This window comes from Amphiura filiformis, chromosome 2 (assembly GCF_039555335.1).
Source record: "Amphiura filiformis chromosome 2, Afil_fr2py, whole genome shotgun sequence".
NCBI classification, from domain to species: Eukaryota; Metazoa; Echinodermata; class Ophiuroidea; order Amphilepidida; family Amphiuridae; genus Amphiura; species Amphiura filiformis.
Genome location: NC_092629.1, coordinates 16663731 through 16684872, shown reverse-complemented (window position 1 = coordinate 16684872; position 21142 = coordinate 16663731). Strand labels below are relative to the sequence as shown.

Sequence of the window (21142 nt, the reverse complement as noted above, 5' to 3'; positions counted from 1 at the left end):
GGTGGTATTTATGTACAAGCACAGTATATTATATAATATAATAATGAATCACCGGGTGTATTTGATGATTTCTTTACACTATGTTCCAATATTCATCAATACTAAACGAGAAACGCTAGCAAATTCAACTTGATAAAAGAATAATAAAACATTTCCATCCAATTCCATGAAACCGTAAATTTCTCGATTAATATTTAGTTTTAACACCAGTGTAGTATCAAACTGGCGCAAAGTACTTTATGTTAATTGTGCTCAAAGTTATTACCCTTCAAAGTAGTGGAGACTTTCTCCTTTGGTTGTGTTTATTAGTCCAATTAGCAACTGTTTAATTAATGTCTTGGCATACCACCCTACCCGTATCCATCCGTTTCACTAAAACGTTTATAACTACCAAACTGCTTAGACTAATCGTAGGACCACTAACCTCATCTGGCAGGACACAGTTCTTTAACCCAATATTCAATGAACGACCTTTGAGTGCGATGGGTATAAAAACTCATACTTCACAACAAGAGGTCAACTATATTGAGCTATAATTGTTTAGTAGGATTGATTGAACTATGCAATAGGAGATGAGGTCATTTTGGATCAGAGTGCATCCTTTGAGCTCATTTTATGTTTAGCGAGAACAAAACCATGGACCCGAACTATAAATGCATGATAAGGGTGTAAGGACGTCATCAAACCTAGTAGAGGAGGTAGCGCTCGCGTTCGTGTTTGTTTGTTTTACATTGTTCTACACTCTTACAAAAAGCGGTTCTAAGTAGAAGCTAAAATGGTTCTTGAGCTATCCTGTATGTGGAACCTTATAATGGTTTTACAAAGAACCGAAAAAAGTTATGGAAAGGGCAGAAAGAACCATTTTGGGGCTCTTTAAATTTTCAAGTATCCATTTCTCCTTGAGGGTTCCACATACAGGACAGCCAGGAGGAACACCTTTTTCTAAGAGTGTAGTCGAGTCCTTGCCATCCGAGTTTTTGCCATCCGAATCGACGTCCTTGCTGTCTGAGTCCAAGTCCCGCGTAGTCCCAGGGGCTATTTTAACTTTTCGGCTGGCACGTTTTTGCAGTGAGATTAAAATCCGTGTAATGACAATTAAAAATCCGCGCTTAAAAGATGGAGTAGAGATGCTTAGTAGAGTCATGGTCATCTTCAGGTTAAAATGACAAAAGAAAGGAGAATAAAGAGGAGAACATGAAAAAGGAGAAAAAAAGAGAAACGTTAAATTACACGTAGGTCTATGACCTGAAAAGGGTTCTGGAAAGGGCAGAAAGAACCATTTTGGGGCTCTTTAAATTTTCAAGGATCCTTTTCTCTTCAGGGTTCCACATACAGCACAGCTAAGAACCTTTTTTTTTCTAAGAGTGTAGTCGAGTCCTTGCCATCCGAGTTTTTGCCATCCGAATCGACGTCCTTGCTGTCTGAGTCCAAGTCCCGCGTAGTCCCAGGTGCTATTTTAACTTATCAGCTGGCACGTTCCTGCAGTGAGATTAAAATTCGTGTAATGACAATAAAAAATCCGCGCTTAAAAGATGGAGTAGAGATGCTTAGTAGAGTTTTACTTATGGTCACCTTCAGGTTAAAATGACAAAAGGAGAATAAAGAGGAGAACATGAAAAAGGAGGAAAATGAAGAGAAACGTTAAATTACACGTAGGTCTGTCTGCCCATACCTAAATAGGCGCGGATCCATGAACCCTAAAGTGCAAGACTAATTATAGAGTACTATGATTATTTTGCTCAATATATTAAATTATTAAATGAATAAAAGTGAACATATTAATCATGATCTTGAAATGCCATGTCAACAGAGAATGTGAATGAACATCATGAGCTCTAAAGTGCAAGGCTAATTTAATGGACTGCTATGGTTATTTTTCTTAATATATTGAATTATCAAAAAATTAAAGTGAACATATTAATCATGATCTTGAAATGCCGTGTCAACAGAGAAAATGAATCTCGTTTGATCTCCATAATGAACAATAAATAACAAAAATAAGTTATATCAGCAATATTTACGATGTCCAAATGATAACAACAGTCATCCAAAATTCCATAAATAAGTTATATGGCCTAATCAAGTAGTTAGAGCGCAGTTATCATTGTTTTTTTTAATGAACATACATGTAATCAAAAATGGGGTTATGACAACGGGTGAACACGCCCGCATAAATGATATGAGAGGACTTAATAAATACAGGAAAAGGATGTGTGCTTATTAAAAAGTATAAACAACATGAAGCGGTACTGTAAATAAAAATGAAAAGAAAATGAGCACAAAAAAGTATACTGGTTGCTCAGGACAGCATGATATAAAGTCCATCCGGGAACTTTCCATTTGCCGGCATGCAGTGACCCATCACCCTTCCCCTCATATAATGAAGACCGAATTAAAAAGACAAGTTAGCGTATGACGTCCTGTCAACTAGACCAAAAATGCCGTACGGCGCAAGTCAGCAACCAATCACGTCGCGCCTTTGCCCTGACGTCAGACGCAAACTAGTCTTTTTAATTCGGTCTTCAATAATAAAAGTCCCATGTAGAGTCCTTTGGTAATTTAAACAACAAGTTTAATTTGTCCTTCGTAGTAAACACCTTGTATTCAATTATCCGAATCGAATGACTCGGGAAGACGGGGAGTAATAAACTATATGACATAAAATGAGCTGTATACCTGTATAACAATTTCATCATCTAAATTCTCTAAACAGATATCGTATGGAGCATCAGCTCCAACTCTTTCCAACCGAATAGACTACCCGTACTTCTACAGAACCGTTATGCCAGATACTATGTTTAACCCAGCTAGGATCCATCTTATGAAAGAATTTGGATGGAACAAAGTTGGCACGATACATGGAAAACATGAAATCTTTTCACTGGTATGTAATAGTTTTAACATACCGTAGGACAATTAAAATTGTCCAATTCAATTAATCCTATGTTGCCTGCAATAACAACAAACATAGGGGTAAAAAGAACTTATTTTGCATCAGACAAAGCAAACGTATAAGTAATAAAAGTGTGGTAAAAATAAGTTCTATCATTTGTGTTGTTGTCTTTCGGTAAATTTAATTTACATTTAGTATAACAAAAATCCCCATAAATTGGATTTTTAGAGAAATTCTGCGGTTTTCACCCCGGGTTTTCACCTTTCAAAATGATTCTTTTTTACAGACTTGAGTGTAACGTGAATCAGATGGTTACGGTTCGCTATACCTAAGGTTCGATATCACTAATTTTGAAAAAGGTTCGGTATTTCTAAGGCTCGATATCACTCATTTTAAATAAGGTTCGCTATCTCTAATTTTAAATAAGGCCCGCTATCACTAATTTATTGAAGGTTCGCTATCTCTAAGGTTCGCTATCACTAATTTAAAATAAGGTCCGCTATCTCTAATTTTAACAATCCCGGTATCCCTAAGGTTCGCTATCTCTAATTTTAAATAAGGTCCGCTATCTATAAGTTTCGCTATCTCTAAGGTTCGCTATCTCTAAGGTTCGCTATCACTAATTTCAAATAAGGTTCGTTATCTCTAATTTTAAATAAGGTTCGTTATCTCTAATTTCAAATAAGGTTCGCTATAGCGGTCCTTATTTAAAATTAGAGATAGCGGACCTTATTTGAAATTAGAGATAGCGAACCTTATTTGAAATTAGAGATAGCGGATCTTATTTAAAATTAGAGATAGTGGACCTTATTTAAGATTAGTGATAACGAACCTTAGGTATAGCGAACCTTAATCGAAATTAGTGATAACGAACCTTAGAGATAGCGAACCTTAATTAATTAGGGATAGCGAACCTGAAACAAAATTAGGGATAGCGAACCTTAGGTATAGCGGACCTTTATTGGAATTAGTGATAACGAACCTTAGAGATAGCGAACCGTCAATAAATTAGTGGTAGCGGACCTTATTCAAAATTAGTGATAGCGAACCTTATTTTAAATTAGTGATAGCGAACCTTATTTATAATTAGTGATATCGAACCTTCGAACTAGCGAACCTTATTCTACATTAGTGATATCGAACCTTAGAAGTAGCGGACCTTTTTTTTAGGTATAGCGAACCCTTTTCTCTAGAGATAGCGGGATTCTGATCTCCATAGACTTTACACGTTAGTGATAGCGAACCTTAGAGATAGTGAACATTAGAGATAGCGGACCTTAGAGATAGCGGGATGTCACCAATCACGTTACGCAGTTGAATTAGTCATTTTAAAAGTTGTTGATTCATTTGTAGTTTGTCTTTGCCCCTGGAGTACTACGTAATCACATAGTGTTGATAACGTCAGTTTTAACTTCATTTTTTAAGTAGAAATTGTGTATAAGTAAAATTAACAAATTTACGATGTGCATTTTGATGTAAAGCGAGTCGCAATAATAATTTGCCAATAAACGTTGCTTGAAGTTGTTCACAAATTTAATGTTTATGGTATTTGGTACATATGGTCTACAAGCGCAATGTGGAGAAGATGAACTAAATATGTTCTTGTTTAGTTATATTTATAGGAGACTGACTGTGTCAATTCTGTTAAAAATGTAACGCGACCGCGAGTAACCATGATAACATTGGAAATGCTATAATTAGAAGCCGTAAAACGCAATATTTATATCAAATAGTCATGCCCCTTAAAAGAGCAGAATTGAATTCAAAATTTGTAATTATTGCAATTAAAAACACCATAAATGGCGCCCAGGACTCAACTAACAACAACAAATCCTCATACCAATAACATTCGCTGAAGACGCTGGTTGACCCGGTGAAAGCGCTCCGGTCTGAGTAGCGTAGAAGTTTACTTTTGGTTTCTACCCATAAATGTAATATTACTTGGCCTTCGTCAGACTAAGTGATTGTGTCGATTAGTTCAATGCAAAATGAGTCCTTTCAAGTTCCTGGTTTTAATTTTGGTTTTAATTTTGGGTTTGGTCAGGTGGTTTTGTCCATTCAAGTTCCTGGTTTTAATTTTGGTTTTAATTTTGGGTTTGGTCAGGTGGTTTTGTCCATTCAAGTTCCTGGTTTTAATTTTGGTTTTGGTCAGGTGATTTTACATTGTCATAGCTAAGCTCTCGTCGGATATTGTTATCGATACTTTTATCTCAGACCGAAAACTTAAAGAAATTATTTTAATTTCTACTTTTAATTCTCGAAGTAGTCGCCTGAATCATGTGAATAGAACCCTAATCGGCCTGGTTAGAGAACTCTGATTATTTCCAAAACCGAGCATGTTTACATAAATCTGATGCCACAGTTGAATTTGTCAAATTGTTGTCGCTATTCTAAATAATTATATACCTGTATAACTATAACGTTAGACTAATAATTAATCAGCTATGAGGCCACAGTCTCCATAATTCCGGGGTTTAATAAACCAGCCTTAATTGTATGAAAGGTTCTGTTGTGTCCTCCACTTCAATTCTCAATTTCTCGTCTTCGAATTATTTATTGTAGACGGCTGACCATCTCATTAGAGAACTCAACGAAGCCAATATCAGGATTCTTACATCAGAAACCTTCGCTTCCGATGATCCTTCACATCAAATTCAAAATTTGAAGGTAAGCTATGAAGTAATCCAGAGTAGCTGGAGCAATTTACATGGATGATATGGAAAATAGCAGTATGCCTACTTAAGCAATATTTTAACATTTCCATAGAAGTACATTTTGTATTTTTACTGTCAGATTATATCCGCTTTAATTTTGAGCCGAACAAAATGATGTAAAACGAAGAAAATCCCATTTTCATTCCATCGCCTACTAATTTACATGCTATGACCCCTCAATTTGGTTGGAGTCAAAGGTCGTACCAAGGTTATTCAACTAAACAATGCTGTATTAGTTATCAAATGTGATCAGAAGAACTGTTGGTTTTGTTTCCTTTGGCCAGGGTCAATGGACCTCCAGAGTTTCTTCGGCCAAATGACCCTCTTAGCATTTGGTCAGTATATAGTTTATACTAGTTCAGGTCAAAGATCATCCAGACTCCAGTGGTTCAAGTGGGTCAATCAGCAGCCACATGATATTCGTATCTCTTGAAGCACAGCAGCTCTAGTCAAATTTGTATCCAGTTTGTTTTAAGTGAGGTGAGGGCAATGAGCTAGTTCATTTAAAACCACTCCGCCTCTGGAAAATTTAAGAAATAGAATTTGTACATTAACCCACTCTAAATCGCCCTCCTATGGACGATTCAATTTGGAAACTTTGTCTGAGGATGTATAAAATTCAAATGGAGCCGCCGAATGTGTTCATTCCATTTGAAATTCATACCCCCTCTTCGGAAGATGTTTCCAAAATCTTCCACAGGGGACCGTGGAATTTAAATGGAATAGCCCAATTTATTTCATGAGTTTAAGCTTATTATACGTATTTTTTTATATGTTCTTTACAGACTGTAGATGCCAAGATTATAGCAGTAAATATGTATGCTACAAAAACAAGACGAGTTTTATGTGAGGTACGTAAATAATAAATAATAAACAATATACAGGGTGTCCCATCAAAAATTACTGGGTGAATGAATTTGAACGTAAGTCGAGAAATAAAATCAAACAATCTAAAAAAACAGCGTGTAGCACATGTTATTTTACATATTATGTGCTCATTTTACCTGAATCGTTTGACTGATTGCGAAGAAATGAGCGATTACATAACGCATGCGTCAATTCAAGTTTGAAAGAAAGATCATTCAACACATATTCAACACAATGTGCATTAGTGGTTACCGCGCGGCTTTAACGGTTTTCGGTGAAATCCTTTTCGTTGTTCTTAAATAAACTGTTTATTGCAAAACATTTAATTAGGTTTTGTTCAAATTTGAAAATACTGCATAATTATTAAAAATAAAAGCTTGCATGTAAAATGACCCCGGTACTTGTAAATACCTTTGTTCGTTAATGTTAATATAATTAGAATTAAGAATTACGAATTAAAGCTGGGAAGCTTCTAATTGCAGAAATCAAAGGGTTCTCGGACAAACTGTTGCTTCAAAATATTGCCATGAATAATAATACAAACGTTTTAACTTAATGGCTTGGATAGTGGCGTTTTCAAGCATTTTTGGTGGGACCTGAGAGCACATCAGACACATCAAATTGCATTTTAAATACGAGGAATGTCCTTCTGATATCAAATAATTTAGATTATTTGAAATTCGCAATATAACACAAATTTCATGGCAAATGATTAAAATTTAGTTTAACAGCCCGCGAAGTAAATTGTATAAATCTATTATACTTGCAGTGTATGTAGCTGGGATGAAAAGCCGTCCATCATGTGAAAAAAAAATTTGAAAAAAAAAGTACACAGTATCTTCAATATGAAAGGTCAAAACCTTCAATTGATCGTCGGCTTTTCATTCCAGCTACTATGATACACGTAAGTACATGTAATTAGATTTATAAAGTTTACTTCAAGGACTGTTAAATAACGAAAACAAAATATCGAAATTTAATAATTTGCCATAAAATTTGTATTATATCGCGAATTTCAAAAAATCTTTTTTGATATCAGACGGACATTCCTCGTATTCAGAATGCAATTCGATATGTCTGATGTACTCTCAGCTTCCACAAAAAATATTGTACAAACGTTGATAAAAACCAAAGAAGACATGAATAAATGATGTGCTTGTAGCTTCTAATCATGATACTGTGCACTATTATCAGTGAATAGATGCATTTGTAGGATTGTAGATGAATAATTCAAATATTTTGGCTTCACAAATCCATTAAATAAGTACTCACGACTTTAGCATTCGCCATCTGGGCTGACGGCTTAATCACAAGTGACTTGGTCTACTGCTTTTCCCGCGAAACGGCTTATTGACATTTCCCGGGAGTGATGATGTTTTGTTTTGAGCAGTGGATCGTATACGTGATCGAGAGATACAAGACCTTCTTCACGGTTGATTGCTTTGGCCGAATGTAGATTGCTTCCCTGACTTTAATGCTGAAAGGAATTTTCTGGCGCATGGGGGGGTGGCAAAGTGAATTTAAGGGGGGGACAACAAGTTTTGCCCAAAATTGCCGCAAAAAGGGGGAATTTGTTGACCGCATTTGAGTTGAAAGCATTTGAGTCCTTATCGAGAATTGTTGCCCTTTCCCATTCTATGATATGATTTTCTTGAGATCGGTGATGGCTGATTTGCGCTGTTGTGAGGTTGATTCTTTTCTGTTTGCTCTCGTTAACTTTCTTCCTGCAATTGTTTCAGAGTCCTTTTTGTGTTCTTTTAGTCTTGTTCCAAACTCTCGTCCAGTCTCTCCTATACAAGACTTGTCACAACCTTTACAAGGAATATTGTACACCACGTCACTAGTCTGCTCTTTCCTTTTCTTCGGATGGACCAGCATGTTGGTAGGTCTCATGGCTGTGGAGATGTGATATTTCCTGAAGATTCTGTGAAGTTTCTCCGACAAGCCCTCTAAGTTAGGTATGACTACCATACCTTTGGATGGCGTGTGTCTTCCTTCTTTTACTGTCTCACTTTCGGTTGTTTTCATTTGGGGTAACCAAAATCTATTAGCGCTGTCCTGATCTTATTCTCCTGATCTCTCGATAACGTACACGATCCACTGCTCAAAACATCATCACTTCCGGGAAATGTCATTGAGCCGTTTCGCAGGAAAAGCAGTGGACTAAGTCACTTTTGATCAAGCCATCAGCACCTATGGCGAAAGCTAAAGTCGTGAGTACTTATTTAATGGATTTGTCAAGCAAAATTGTTGAATTATTCAGCACCAATCCTGCAAATTCATTTATTCACTGATAATAGTGCACAGTATGAAGACTAGAAGCTACAAGCTCATTACTTATTCATGTCCTTTTTGGGTTTTTAAAAAAATATAACATTTTACATGTTAAGTTTTTTATAATTCAACCACTGTGTATCAAAAATTATAAACTATATTCAGGATGTTCACCTTCAGTGAAAGCATGGATATCACAACACCGTGGGATTATAAAATAAGAAATTATATCAGAGGAATGAATTTAATGAGATACACACACTTTAGGGAGGGGTGAGCAAGTATAGAAAAAGCGACTGTTGATCAAACTTGGAATGAATTGCATTGCTGCGCGCATTATGTAATTTCTCGTTGCTTCACAATCAGTCAACCGAATGAAATAGAATTTGCATATATGATGCACAATAAAATGAGCTACCCGCTAATGTCTTAATTTTTGATTCTAATTTCTATTTTTTGACCTATGTCCAAATTTATTCACCCGGTAATTTTTTTATGGAATACCCTGTAATTTATTTTTTATAAATTTATTAAATAAATTACTTCAAAGATCTCAAGCCACTCTACATGTGATGCATTAGAATTTTCTCCTTGATTCTAGACTTAAATCATTGCGGCCTATATTTTATTTGTATCTTTTTTGGCAAACATCTTACGCCAATCGAAGGATACAAAATCCCCCACCACTAATTGAAACAGAATCCATTTTACATGTGTCAATCTGCCAAAATGTCACACGAAAACATATCAAAAGTCCCCGAAAATCCAAGTAGTGGAACAGTTTCGAATTTGCATAAATCAAAAATGCAGAGAGTGAAATTTCGGAGTTGGTCAAATCTTGTTAAAAACCATACCAATGTATTTCTCTGGTCATAATGCACAGTTTACATGGAGACTCTATTGCTGGAAATTTATTTCCAGCAAGGGAAAGTCCTCGTGTATATTGGTAATTTTGCTAGGCAATACCCCTGGACCTCTGACCTTTCATAGTTTCCTCAAAATAGAACCGGGGCTATTTTTTCAAGACAGTACTACACTCTCCTGAGAGTTTCTCTGGAATGTTGATGGCTTTTACACACTTTTGTTATGTATTTACCTGGTTATGGTTTTATAGGTCACATAGGGGGTCCCCAGATATAGTTGATTGAGGTCACAATTGCTGGACTCTATGTCCCCATGTAAATTGCATCGCCAGGGCAAGTCATCCATCAAAATAAAATGTATGGTTATTATGTAGGCAAGGGTAAAGTCTCCATGTAAATAGCGCTTAAAGATTTAGAAAATGTATACTTTGATGTACAAATCTTGAGTTATAGGGGGAAAGCCAAATGTCAAAATGTGGGATTCTACAGGGGATAAACATGGCAAAATTGTCTAATTTTAATAAAAATGGTCTCAGATTGCTCTGCTTGCAAAAACCTTTTTTTTTAAAGATATAGTTTGCCATATCTCGGGTGATTTGTTACCTTGGTAATATGGCCATAAAATGAAAATCTATTGAGCCCTGTTGACCTTGACCTATTTTATGTTAACTATGTAACAAAACATCCAAAACAATGCAGATGTTTTTATTTTAATTCATTTTTGCCAATAGAACAATTTGAGAGCAATTGGATGAAAATTGGAGCATTTTTCAATTGTGGACACTTGTGGACCCCAATAGTCTATAGTCTAGAACGGTGTCGGAGACAGGTGAAACTATGTGTACTTTTTCTGAATCCTTATAATAAGAGCAATACATTGATATGGTTTTTAACAAGATTTGACCAACTTCTAAATTCCAACACTTGCGGCCATTTTGGATTTATGCAAATTAGACACTGTTCCACTACTTGGATTTTCGGGGACCTTTTGATGTATTATTTGATATGCTTTTCAGAAATGAATGGTGATTAAATGGATTATGCTGCAAATAGTGGTGACTTAACCTTTAGTTTTCTTAATTTGACTGGCCTATCTGTTATTCGTTTTGATTTGCATGGTAAATGAATTTTTCCTTACACGCACCCCGGGACACGCACACCTTACATTGGCCGTACGGGATTTTCCCAACTCGTATCATTTTTGTCATGGTTTGTTTACAACGTGTCACCATGATTCGATTACGCCCCTGCTTTACTTCATTGCGATGATCACTGTTGTACATCAGAACTTTTTTTATATTTGTTCCAACTTTGTTTAATTTAAAGTTGGGGGGGGGGACCAATGGCGATAAATATCTAATAAGAATATATTTGATCAGCACTTTGATAGTTATGGCTTCACGGAAATGGGGTTTTCTTATCTGTCTGATCTCAGCATTTATTCATCAGTAGAATCTGTAAGGCAAGATAGGAGAGGTGGAGGCGCTTCTATTTTTTTATCAATCCATGTAACACTTTTCGCGAAAGATGTGATCCTAAAATAGACTGCAAGCATTTGTGATTCAGTGTTCATTGAGATCAATAACAACTATCACAAGATGCTATTGTTGGGATTATACAAGTCAGCCGGAATATGTGATTTTTGACTATCTTTTTTTCATCTATCGGTTATTGTTCAAGACCCTGGAAGCTACCTCTATAAAAGAAAAGAAAACATGCCATATTATGGTCGTACATGGAACTTCTAAAATAACCCGGGGGAGGGGTACTCAAGTTTGGTTTTGGTAAGGACGTGCCGCTGAGATTTTGGAAGTAGACCCATAAATATACCAATTTTTCAAGAAATTTGGACACATTGATATACCAAAAGTCAAAATTTTCGGCCGAAATTAACCAAAATTGTCTTAGTTTTTACAAATGTTCCCAAAATTTGGGTAAATTTTGACAATTTTGGCTAGATTAAGGAAAAATTGGGCTGTTTTCCGAACAAATTGAGAAAATTTTGAAAAAGGACCCATTCATATACCAAAATAGGCTTTGAAAAAGGGGTCATTGATATACCAGAAGGCTGAAAATGCTACCCATGTTTGCGGAACGTCCCCGTATGGTCATTTGTACTGGGTCACCCCCCCCCCCCCCGGGAAAATAACACATTCGTTAACCTTTTCTTTTCTCATGATTATGCATCGATTGTCCAACTCCTGTATTGATAATGTATTCCCCAACGCTGTTCTATCTATGCATAAGTCTGGTGTTATAATTACAGATCTCTTGGGTCACTTCCCTGTGTTCACCATCAAACCAACTATTAGGCAATTCAAGCCTGCTATTAAACATCAATGGCCTCAATAACAACGTTTCCCTATCCGGCTGGCATTTTATGTATGATATTGATGACCCGAGGAAGCTTGTAATAATTTTAATGATAAATTACTTACTCTACTTGATACTTATGCCATTAGTGTAATTGCTAATAATTGGATTCGTAGTTACCTCAATAACAGGAAACAGTTCGTTGTATTCAATCAAACACCATCTGAAATGACATCAATCACATGCTGTGTCTCTTTTCTCACACGGGCCAAAATTCCCTCGAAACCCTGATTAACAATAACTTTGAAAACTTCTCTAACTGGTTTAGACTAAACAAACTCTCATTAAATGTTTAAAAAACTAATTGTATGAATTCATGAAAAATTTATGAAAAGTCCACACAATCAAATTATCTAGGCATATTATAAATTGACGACAATCTTTCCTGGAAATCTCGAACGACCCATATATCTAAAATAGTCTCTAAATGTAATGGAATTATCCGTAAAGTTCGTCCCTTTCTTCCCCATCAGCAATCATTATTTGTGTCGTGTCATGTCAAAAGCAGACACTTTTGGGCAGGTTATCAATTTTGAAGTTTTTACATATCTTAAATATAGAGATATTTTGCTCCACAACGCTGTTTTCCCCAATGAAATCGGACATTCCTAAGCGAATATATTGAGTTTGTAAGTTATGGTATTAGAAAATTCGAAATTGAGATATCGGCCTTTAAATAATTATATTATTGACAACAATGTTGAGAGTACGAATTACCTTGAAAAATGTCTCAAAAAATACAAGATGCCAGTTATATTCTGGTCTGAAACTATCAGACAATATTTTTAACATTAATAACATCACAAAAATCATCCGCGGGCAGATTTTTGGCTATTTCTCCATTTACGATCCTGCCCAAAAGTGTCTGCTTTTGACATGACACGCACATTTACACTTTACAACACATTTGTGGTTCCCTCACAGCATTCTCTAATTCTGTGGGCTCCTTACATCTCACACTGTAATATGGTTTGGGTAGACAAAAACAACTCGCACCTTTAAGCACTTTCGCTCGTGCACCAACTCTCTTTGGCTGACTCATACAAAACCACTCTTTAAGCAACAATATTTAAGATATATATATAATCATCAACTGGGAACGTTCATGTTCAATTTCCACCACAAATTATTTCCAACATATTTATTACAAACGAAAGTATTCACGGTCACCTTTCACGAGACAAGTAACATCCATATTGATTTAACCAAAATTAAACTGGCTGATATATACCATTAGGATTCAAGGTGATTTTCTGTAGAATTCACTTTCCCCATCAATCAAATCATGTCCCTCCGTGTCATCTTTCAGTAGCTACATACCTCATCAGTAGCTACACTTCTGACTAATGGGTAATAGAATTTGTTTTAAATTAATTTATGATCAGACTTGTTTCCATGTGTTTGTACATTGTAGAAACCTAATGAAATTTCATGATGAAATTATTTTCTATTTTTCCAATATTGGTACTGTCTGTATTTCCACATACTTGGTTCATTGAACCTGTATCACCTTCACTGGATACACCCTCAAGTGGAGGAATCAATAATTTCTTCGATTGAGGTTGAGACCACCGCTTTCAATAAGATCATCTCCATCTGTTCGCATTATCAAACGCTCTCTCAAGACACATTTGTATTAATGTATTTTTTATTCTTGCAGCGTAAGTCCATGTAGTGTAAGTTCTTTTTTTTTTAAACGCAATGAACAAGTTTGCTATTGCGCTAGAGAAAGTACCGTATATTATTATTAATGAACCTCTTCAAGAATGTATTTTTGTTTTTGACAAACGTAATAGGCTTACAAGAACAACATGGTTGGCGATGGTTACGTGTGGCTGTTGTTAGGATGGTACGCACCAAAATGGTGGGAAGAACAAGACGACTTCGTGCATTGCACCTTAGAAGAAATGCGTAAAGCTGCTCGAAGTTCATATTATATCTCTACGGAGAGTTTGCAACTAAGTACCAGTTCTGAACTGACTATTGCAAATATTGTGAGTAATTCTACCGGTTTCTTAAAGAAATAGGGTTATACGTCAATGACAGCATCACCATTGACACATTCTCCTTAATCCTCGTCGTCCCTCCCTCCCTCCTCCTCCTTTCCTCCTCCTCCTCGGGATTAACTAACATAGCAAAAGATGAATACAGGGATAAAGACCTGGATCGTATAAATTCCATAGAATATTCAAATCAGGCTGGTCATTCGCACCTGTAAGATTAGAAAAGTGAATTTGAAAGTGTGATTATATTTATGAAATTGCACAAACATAATACATACAATATTGTTGTGTATAACAATCAAACATATTCCTTGCATTCTTTGCATTGATGAATATAAACATTTAATATTTGTTTAATATAACTCATTATATCATTCCTTTTCTACCACTTTATAAATCAGCAGGAAAATAGAAAAGAATGAAAAACTATAAACTATATTTATTTCAGAAGCAATACACACACCTATAATTTGCGAGTTGAGGTCGTCACCACTCGCTATAGTTCGCGTTTATTACCGTTGCCATGGCAGCTTCGCGTGAATGCAATGAAAAAGTGACTATTTACAAATGACAAGAATCTTTGTATGACTTAAATAAAATAAATTGTTTTATTATTATGTTAGGTAAAATAATGATCTATTAATACGGGCATAAAGTATATTGTATGAAATTTGTCATTATTTATTTTCATATTTTTTTATTTATACCACCATTATAGACTTGTTTATTCATGTTTTCTTCTTTCTTTCTTTCTTTCTTTCTTTCTTTCTTTCTTTCTTTCTTTCTTTCTTTCTTTCTTTCTTTCTTTCTTTCTTTCTTTCTTTCTTTCTTTCTTTCTTTCTTTCTTTATTTCCTTTTTATTCATTGTTTCCCTTTCTTTCCTTCCTTTCCGTCCATCATTTTTTTGTTTTTCTTTATTCCTTTCCTGTGTGCTATCCCTCTTTATCAACAGACTGCTGCACAATACGTAGAGATGCTTAGTGACTACATGAAGGCGCCACAATGGTCCAACTATGAATGGCAATCGTATAATCCATTTGGTTACGACGCTGCCTGGGCTATTGCACTGGTGCTTGATAAAGCTGTGTCGGTTCTTAAAATCAAAGGACTGCGATTGGAAGATTTCACCTATGATGACAAAGAAATGGGGAGAATCTTCTTTGAATTGCTGAATGAAACTAGATTTACTGGAGTATCGGTATGACATTAATTGATGTGGGAAATGTGGCACTAGCATAAACTACGCAAAAAAAGTTTCTTTATGGTTAGGAAATTTACCCACTATTAAAATCTAGCAACTAATTTTGTACGTTTGCTAAATAATCGCATGCGGGGGATTGTCCTGCGCACAGTGTCATCGCCCCGATATCTTCATGGCAGAAATCGCCATGGTAGGTTGAATCCACAGCCACGCATGGCCATTTTGTTCCGACCTTGAGCCGAGGGACATGACTAAGGCTACTGACAATAGCCCGGTAATTCACCTCTTTGTGTGTGAGTAAGCTTGTATACGCCATTGAGGTCAATGGTCATCGACTTTAATACTGCCTCCACGGGAGTGAGTGCAGCTACGCTGTAGTCCATACAGGACCAACGCAATATAAATTCAGAATTTTGGCCAGTTTTTGAGTTCAAGACGCACGCTTCGTTCTCAATACTCAAGCTAATGACTATCATATCCTTTCAACACATATTTTCAAGTGCAAGGATCTAAATATGGCTTCTTTAGAACAAAAAATTACGGGAGATATTCATCATTTTCTACCCCGGTATCCAAAGATTTATCGTCTAATATCAAAACGTGCATAGCACATTCACGTGTATCGATCCCGGGTATTTATTTTAGTATCTCTGCTGTACCAAGTAATTATTAGCCAGGCGATGTCGGTGTGCTGCGCATTTTGACACCTCAATCAATACCCTACGACACTCCTGAGAAATGATATGAATGTTTAAGTACCAAGAGGTCGACAGATAAAAATGACAAAGAAGCCTATTCAATGGTTTTAGAGCTGATTCACTGATCCAAGATGGTTTCGTTACACCTTAGAGGAGGTGTTACTACCGACGTGTACATCAACCAAGTCCTGCAATCAGTTGCAGTCCCATATGCAGCTGCCATTTGTGAAGGATTCTACCTAATGCACGACAACGCAACACCACATACACTGATACACTGCAGCTAGGACAGCTGCATTCCTGGAAGCAGAAGGAATTGAGACACTTAAGTGGCCCTCCAGAAGCCCTGATCTTAAACCTTTGGAGAACCTTTGGGATCAGCTCAAGTACGAGTCAACAAGAAGATACAACACTGGTTGGATTGCGTCGCATCGTTATTAACGAGTGGAACGGGATTGAGCAAGGTAACATTCGCCGCGTGGCTGCTGCAAGGAAAGCCAACGGTTGACACACAAAGCACTGAAAGACTAGTAAAGAAAGAGATTAATATCAAGTGCAGTTGGAAGCGGTAGTATGATGCCTGAAATGTGCTCACAAGTAAACGAAAAATGTTATCTGCATGTTTGTTGTTTTTTGTGTTCTTTTATGCTGAAATCTTGAATAGACCTTTTTGCAATTTTTATTTTTCGACCTCGTGTAACTTAAACATTCACATCTTTTCTCAGGAGTGTCGTAGGGTAGTGATTGAGGTGTCAAATTATGCGCAGGACAATCATCCGCACGCGGTTAGTAAGCAAACGTACAACATTAGTGGCTCGATTTTAATAGTGGGTAGATTTCCTAAGCATAAAGAAACTTTTTTGCGTAGTGTATATTGGCAGTTATCTTTATTTTTTTTATTAAGCTAAGTGTATCAGATGGTGCTATCGTCGATATTGATTTGAATATGTAGCATTAACAGCACAATGTAAATATTCTCTATTCGCCGTAGAAGTAGAAAGAATGTAACAGGATTAATTAACATAGCGACAGGTGAAAACAGTTTTTGAATGCATTGCTCTGCACTATAGGTAGGTTCGCCCCTATCATGCCTGTGTATGTGTGCAATCATAGACTAGATACAATACAGCTCTTTCCGGAGACACTAATCGAACAGGTGCGATGGAAAATTACATGGATTATACCCAACACAGTTTTTGGTGACTTTGGTTTGAGACTTGTTTTTAGGTAATTTGGGGTCGCTGATTTCAAATATAGCATTATTTTTTGCATATCACGTCAAATTTTCACTCTATGGTATACCCCTATTTATATGAGAGGGCGTATTATCTGGGCCCATAAAGTTACTAAATCATATAAACCCAATTGAAAGTCAAAAGGTGAATGCATAAATATTGGCATGATAATATAAACTATAAAAAATACCACAGAATAAGTCTTAATTTGGCAAGAAGATATACCTTGGCATGTTTGACACCCCAAAAATGACGGGTACAGTGTTGCAACCCATGAGAATAATATTTTTTTAAATTTTGATGTTTATGGAGGCCAAACATAATTTTTATGTCAAAGTAATTAGTTTTATGAACATTTAGCAAAAAACTGCATCAAAATCGGGCGTTGCTAGCATTTTTTTGGTCAAAATCTATCATTTTAGCCATCTTTCAGGATATTTTCAGATTTTCTACGATAATGACGTCATTGTGACGTCATATGATGTATGTTGGTACTTATTTTGGTATCGATGGATAGAGTAGACTCATAGCTATTCATAGGTACCCAATATAAGGGGTTTACTTGGAAAATCCAGGGGGTTGCAACCCTTTGGTGGATGTGTTAAGTGATTCATGAAATTTCACCATTTTCATAGAAAAAAACTTGACGTGATAGGGAAAAACTGATACCATTTTTGAAATCAGCGACCCCAAATTAGTTAAAAACAACTCTTAAATCCAAGTCACCAGAAAAAAAGTTTAATTTTGTCGGCCAGTGTTATGCATCATGTGAAATTTCCAAAGAATTTCGATTACGGTCTTTATGCCTATCCTTTGATCATCAGTGGTGCGATGCAGTATTACAGCGTACGTGTAGTGATTTGCAATACATTAAAAATATTTTGTCACCTATCACTATAGTAGCTAACGCAGTTACATCACTATTTTTATGGCGAATTATGCTCGATACAATTTATCGCATCTCTAGGGTATGAGAGAAACAGTCATTGATCGGGGACCGATAACGCCACAGGTCCAAACTAAATCAGGAATAATAGACAAAGGGATAGGCATCCTAGTCTGCTGCCCTCTTTCGAAATATGTATCCTAGGTCTCACAATAGGCGGATTAGCGGCCATTTTGTCTTCGACATGATTTTATTCACGTGTCCTTATACTTTAGTACACAAATATATAAGTTAACAGGTTTACAATATTAAAATTATATTTCGAATATACAATATATTCTGTAGTAAATCGATCAAATGACGGTGACTGTTCAGGTATTAAATGCTTGATAAAATTAAACTGTCTGACCAACTAGTATTCTCCTCCGCCGTCAGTGTGATTCCAGACACTCCACGTGCCGTGTTGCGAAGGTGGAGGAGACTAAAGCTGTATAGACGAACACGCATGCGTTAAAAAATATGTAGCCTAGGTCGAACAATAGCGTGACGTAGTTTCCGGCATTGTTCCTATGCACTTTCACCCTCCTGACTAAATGTGGTGCCTAAAATGAACGAGATGAACAACACAATACATAAATTAATTTGTCGCGTGTTATTTTCACAGGGTCCTGTGAGTTTTCGCGATGGTGACCGTGTAGGAATTATACAAATCCGACAATTACAAGGTATCATTTCACACAAGGTTACTGTAATAAATGTATTAGTAAAACACATCAAAAATGAAATTTCCGACTACTTTGGAATTACCATAACTTTGAGCACAATAAAAAGCAATAACATCTGTAGGCCTATAGTTAGTGGTATGACTGTTGTGAATAGGGCCCGAAATGTAGGCATATTTCAGTCTACCTCATTCACACAGGACATACCATTGCCATTATAGGTGTCTTCAAGCAAAGTACATCAGCTCAACAGTTGAAAACAAAAGCCTGCAGAATGGATATGGGTTCTCATACTAAGGCAAACACATAAAGTGGCGGTTTGTCGGCACGCTATAGTGCAACCGCGATAAAGCACCGATGTCACAACCGAACTTGAGGTGAACCAACGAATAATTTGCTGTATCTGCGAAGTTTAGTTACGGTATTATTGGCAGAAACGTGTCAAAGGTCAACACCCCTTTGGCTGGGGCCAATCTACTAATACGGTTAAAATTGTCTAATTTCAATTGGACAGTGTTAACCGTATTAGTAAATTGGCCCCAGTCCAAAGTGCGTTGACCTTTTTCACGCTTCTGTCCACAAACATTGCAGATACAGCAATCAAACTATACGATTCCTTGTGACCAGACAAATAATCTGATCTTTTATGACCCTACCTAGAATTACAAGAACTTTGAAGAGGACAATCCAAAGATATTTTGTTCAGTATCCTTCAGGCACGTCAGAAACTCTTTTGTTTACGACCTGGTCACGAAACGTTGTTGCTCTACTAAACATGCTAAATACGTGATGTATGACGTAGTGATATTAATATAAATATATTTATGAAACCATTTCTTCAAAAGTGGAGTTGGTCACACGAGACCGGTGGGCAAACATTTATTGGCCCAATCCCGGGGGCAGTATTGGACTTCACTGGGCCACTACTGCAATACATTTACAAGGGGTATCATTTGTGAACCTGGAACTTTCAAAAGCCACTCTAATTACGTATTTCAATGTTTTATGAAAATGAATATTAAAAAATATAGGAAGTACGCCTTAAATTGATTAATATTCGGCATACAATTATTGAAAACAAAATAATGTACCTACGAGCTTGGGAAATAGGTTGCATATAAATAATGTTTACCTTTATTTTTCTTTGTGTGTTTCTATTCTGTAGCCGGTTGTGTTAATTCGTCCTGGATATTACATGAAGAAGAGTGTTTCTTATTTGTAAACCAATTTCTCACATATTCGCACGCGGCCGAGCATTGCAATAATATTGGGTCGGCTATAGTCGCTATTATAAATGAAACGGAGTATGACTTTATAACAGAAACGGTACAGAGAAGCAGCGATAACACTGACATCCAAAAATGGTACGTGGCCATGGTGTTTTTACACTTAAAATGTCCTATCATAAAATTCTATATATGTGACCCCTCGGCACAACTGAGCCCTGAAGTCGCCAATCATCATTTTTGAGATATTCAACCAAAATATTCTGCTTGAAATTAGCTTTAAAATGATGTATATTATGTCTATAGTACTTGACATTTAAGTAGTGAAAAATCAATAAAACAGTCAATAAATCCTTTGTTTCCTATTGTTTATTGTTAAGTTCGGTGGAGCATATCTCAATAGTGGCACTGGCGACATCCGGGCTCAGTTGTGCCGAGGGGTCACATATGTTCTTCGTGGCATTTTGGTTAAATCGCGTTATTGATATTATGTACTTCTAGTGCACAATAATATCCATTGTTATCCTTTGCGCTAGCTTTCACGAACTACCCTTCAGCGGTCTAAGTCTGAAGTTATAACAATAGTTAATAATGCACGCTAAACAATAGAGGCGCATCACATTTGCAATAATCAAGGACTTGCTACTAATAAGCGCATACAATATACATACCACAATAAACCATAACAACCAAGATTTCCCCCCAAGTGTTCATACGGGTAACCGAGGTAATAAGCAGCTAGTTCATTGCAAACGGGACTCTAACTCACATCGCCCAACACAACTCAATGTATCAGAGTCCTTGCCCGATTGAGATTGCCTCCTTCTAATTGCTATTCAAGCCCGTGCCAACGGTTGGGAAACATTCGTCAAGATATAATATTGGTGTAAATTTTGACCGATTCACACAAGCAATTGAATTAACACTTACGTGTAATTTTCGTGACTTATCCAAGCTCAATTCATCAGCACTCTGGTGGATCGTCAAGATAAATCTACTTGTCCATAATCCTACTTGACCATGCATTTTACACCTCTCGACCTTAATGCAGTAACTCAACAATCGCATGCGATTATAATAATGGACATTACCCAGTTAATCACACGAATTTAAGAGAAACAAGGCATCGTTCAAGACGAATAAGCCCCAATTCAATTGCTTCGAACAGTTATGGAATAATGTTTTGA

The 21142-nt window shown here is 36.4% G+C and overlaps 1 protein-coding gene across 1 annotated transcript in view; it reads left to right on the top strand.

Moving 5' to 3' along the window:
• Positions 1-21142, top strand: part of LOC140138612 (gamma-aminobutyric acid type B receptor subunit 2-like) — a 47667-nt gene that overhangs the window by 6359 nt on the left and 20166 nt on the right. Inside the window, exons 3-9 of the mRNA XM_072160381.1 lie at positions 2714-2884; positions 5456-5560; positions 6393-6458; positions 13781-13978; positions 14940-15185; positions 18672-18732; positions 19895-20093. Of these exons, the coding sequence (XP_072016482.1) occupies positions 2714-2884; positions 5456-5560; positions 6393-6458; positions 13781-13978; positions 14940-15185; positions 18672-18732; positions 19895-20093 (1046 nt within the window). The remainder of the gene's footprint in view (positions 1-2713; positions 2885-5455; positions 5561-6392; positions 6459-13780; positions 13979-14939; positions 15186-18671; positions 18733-19894; positions 20094-21142) is intronic.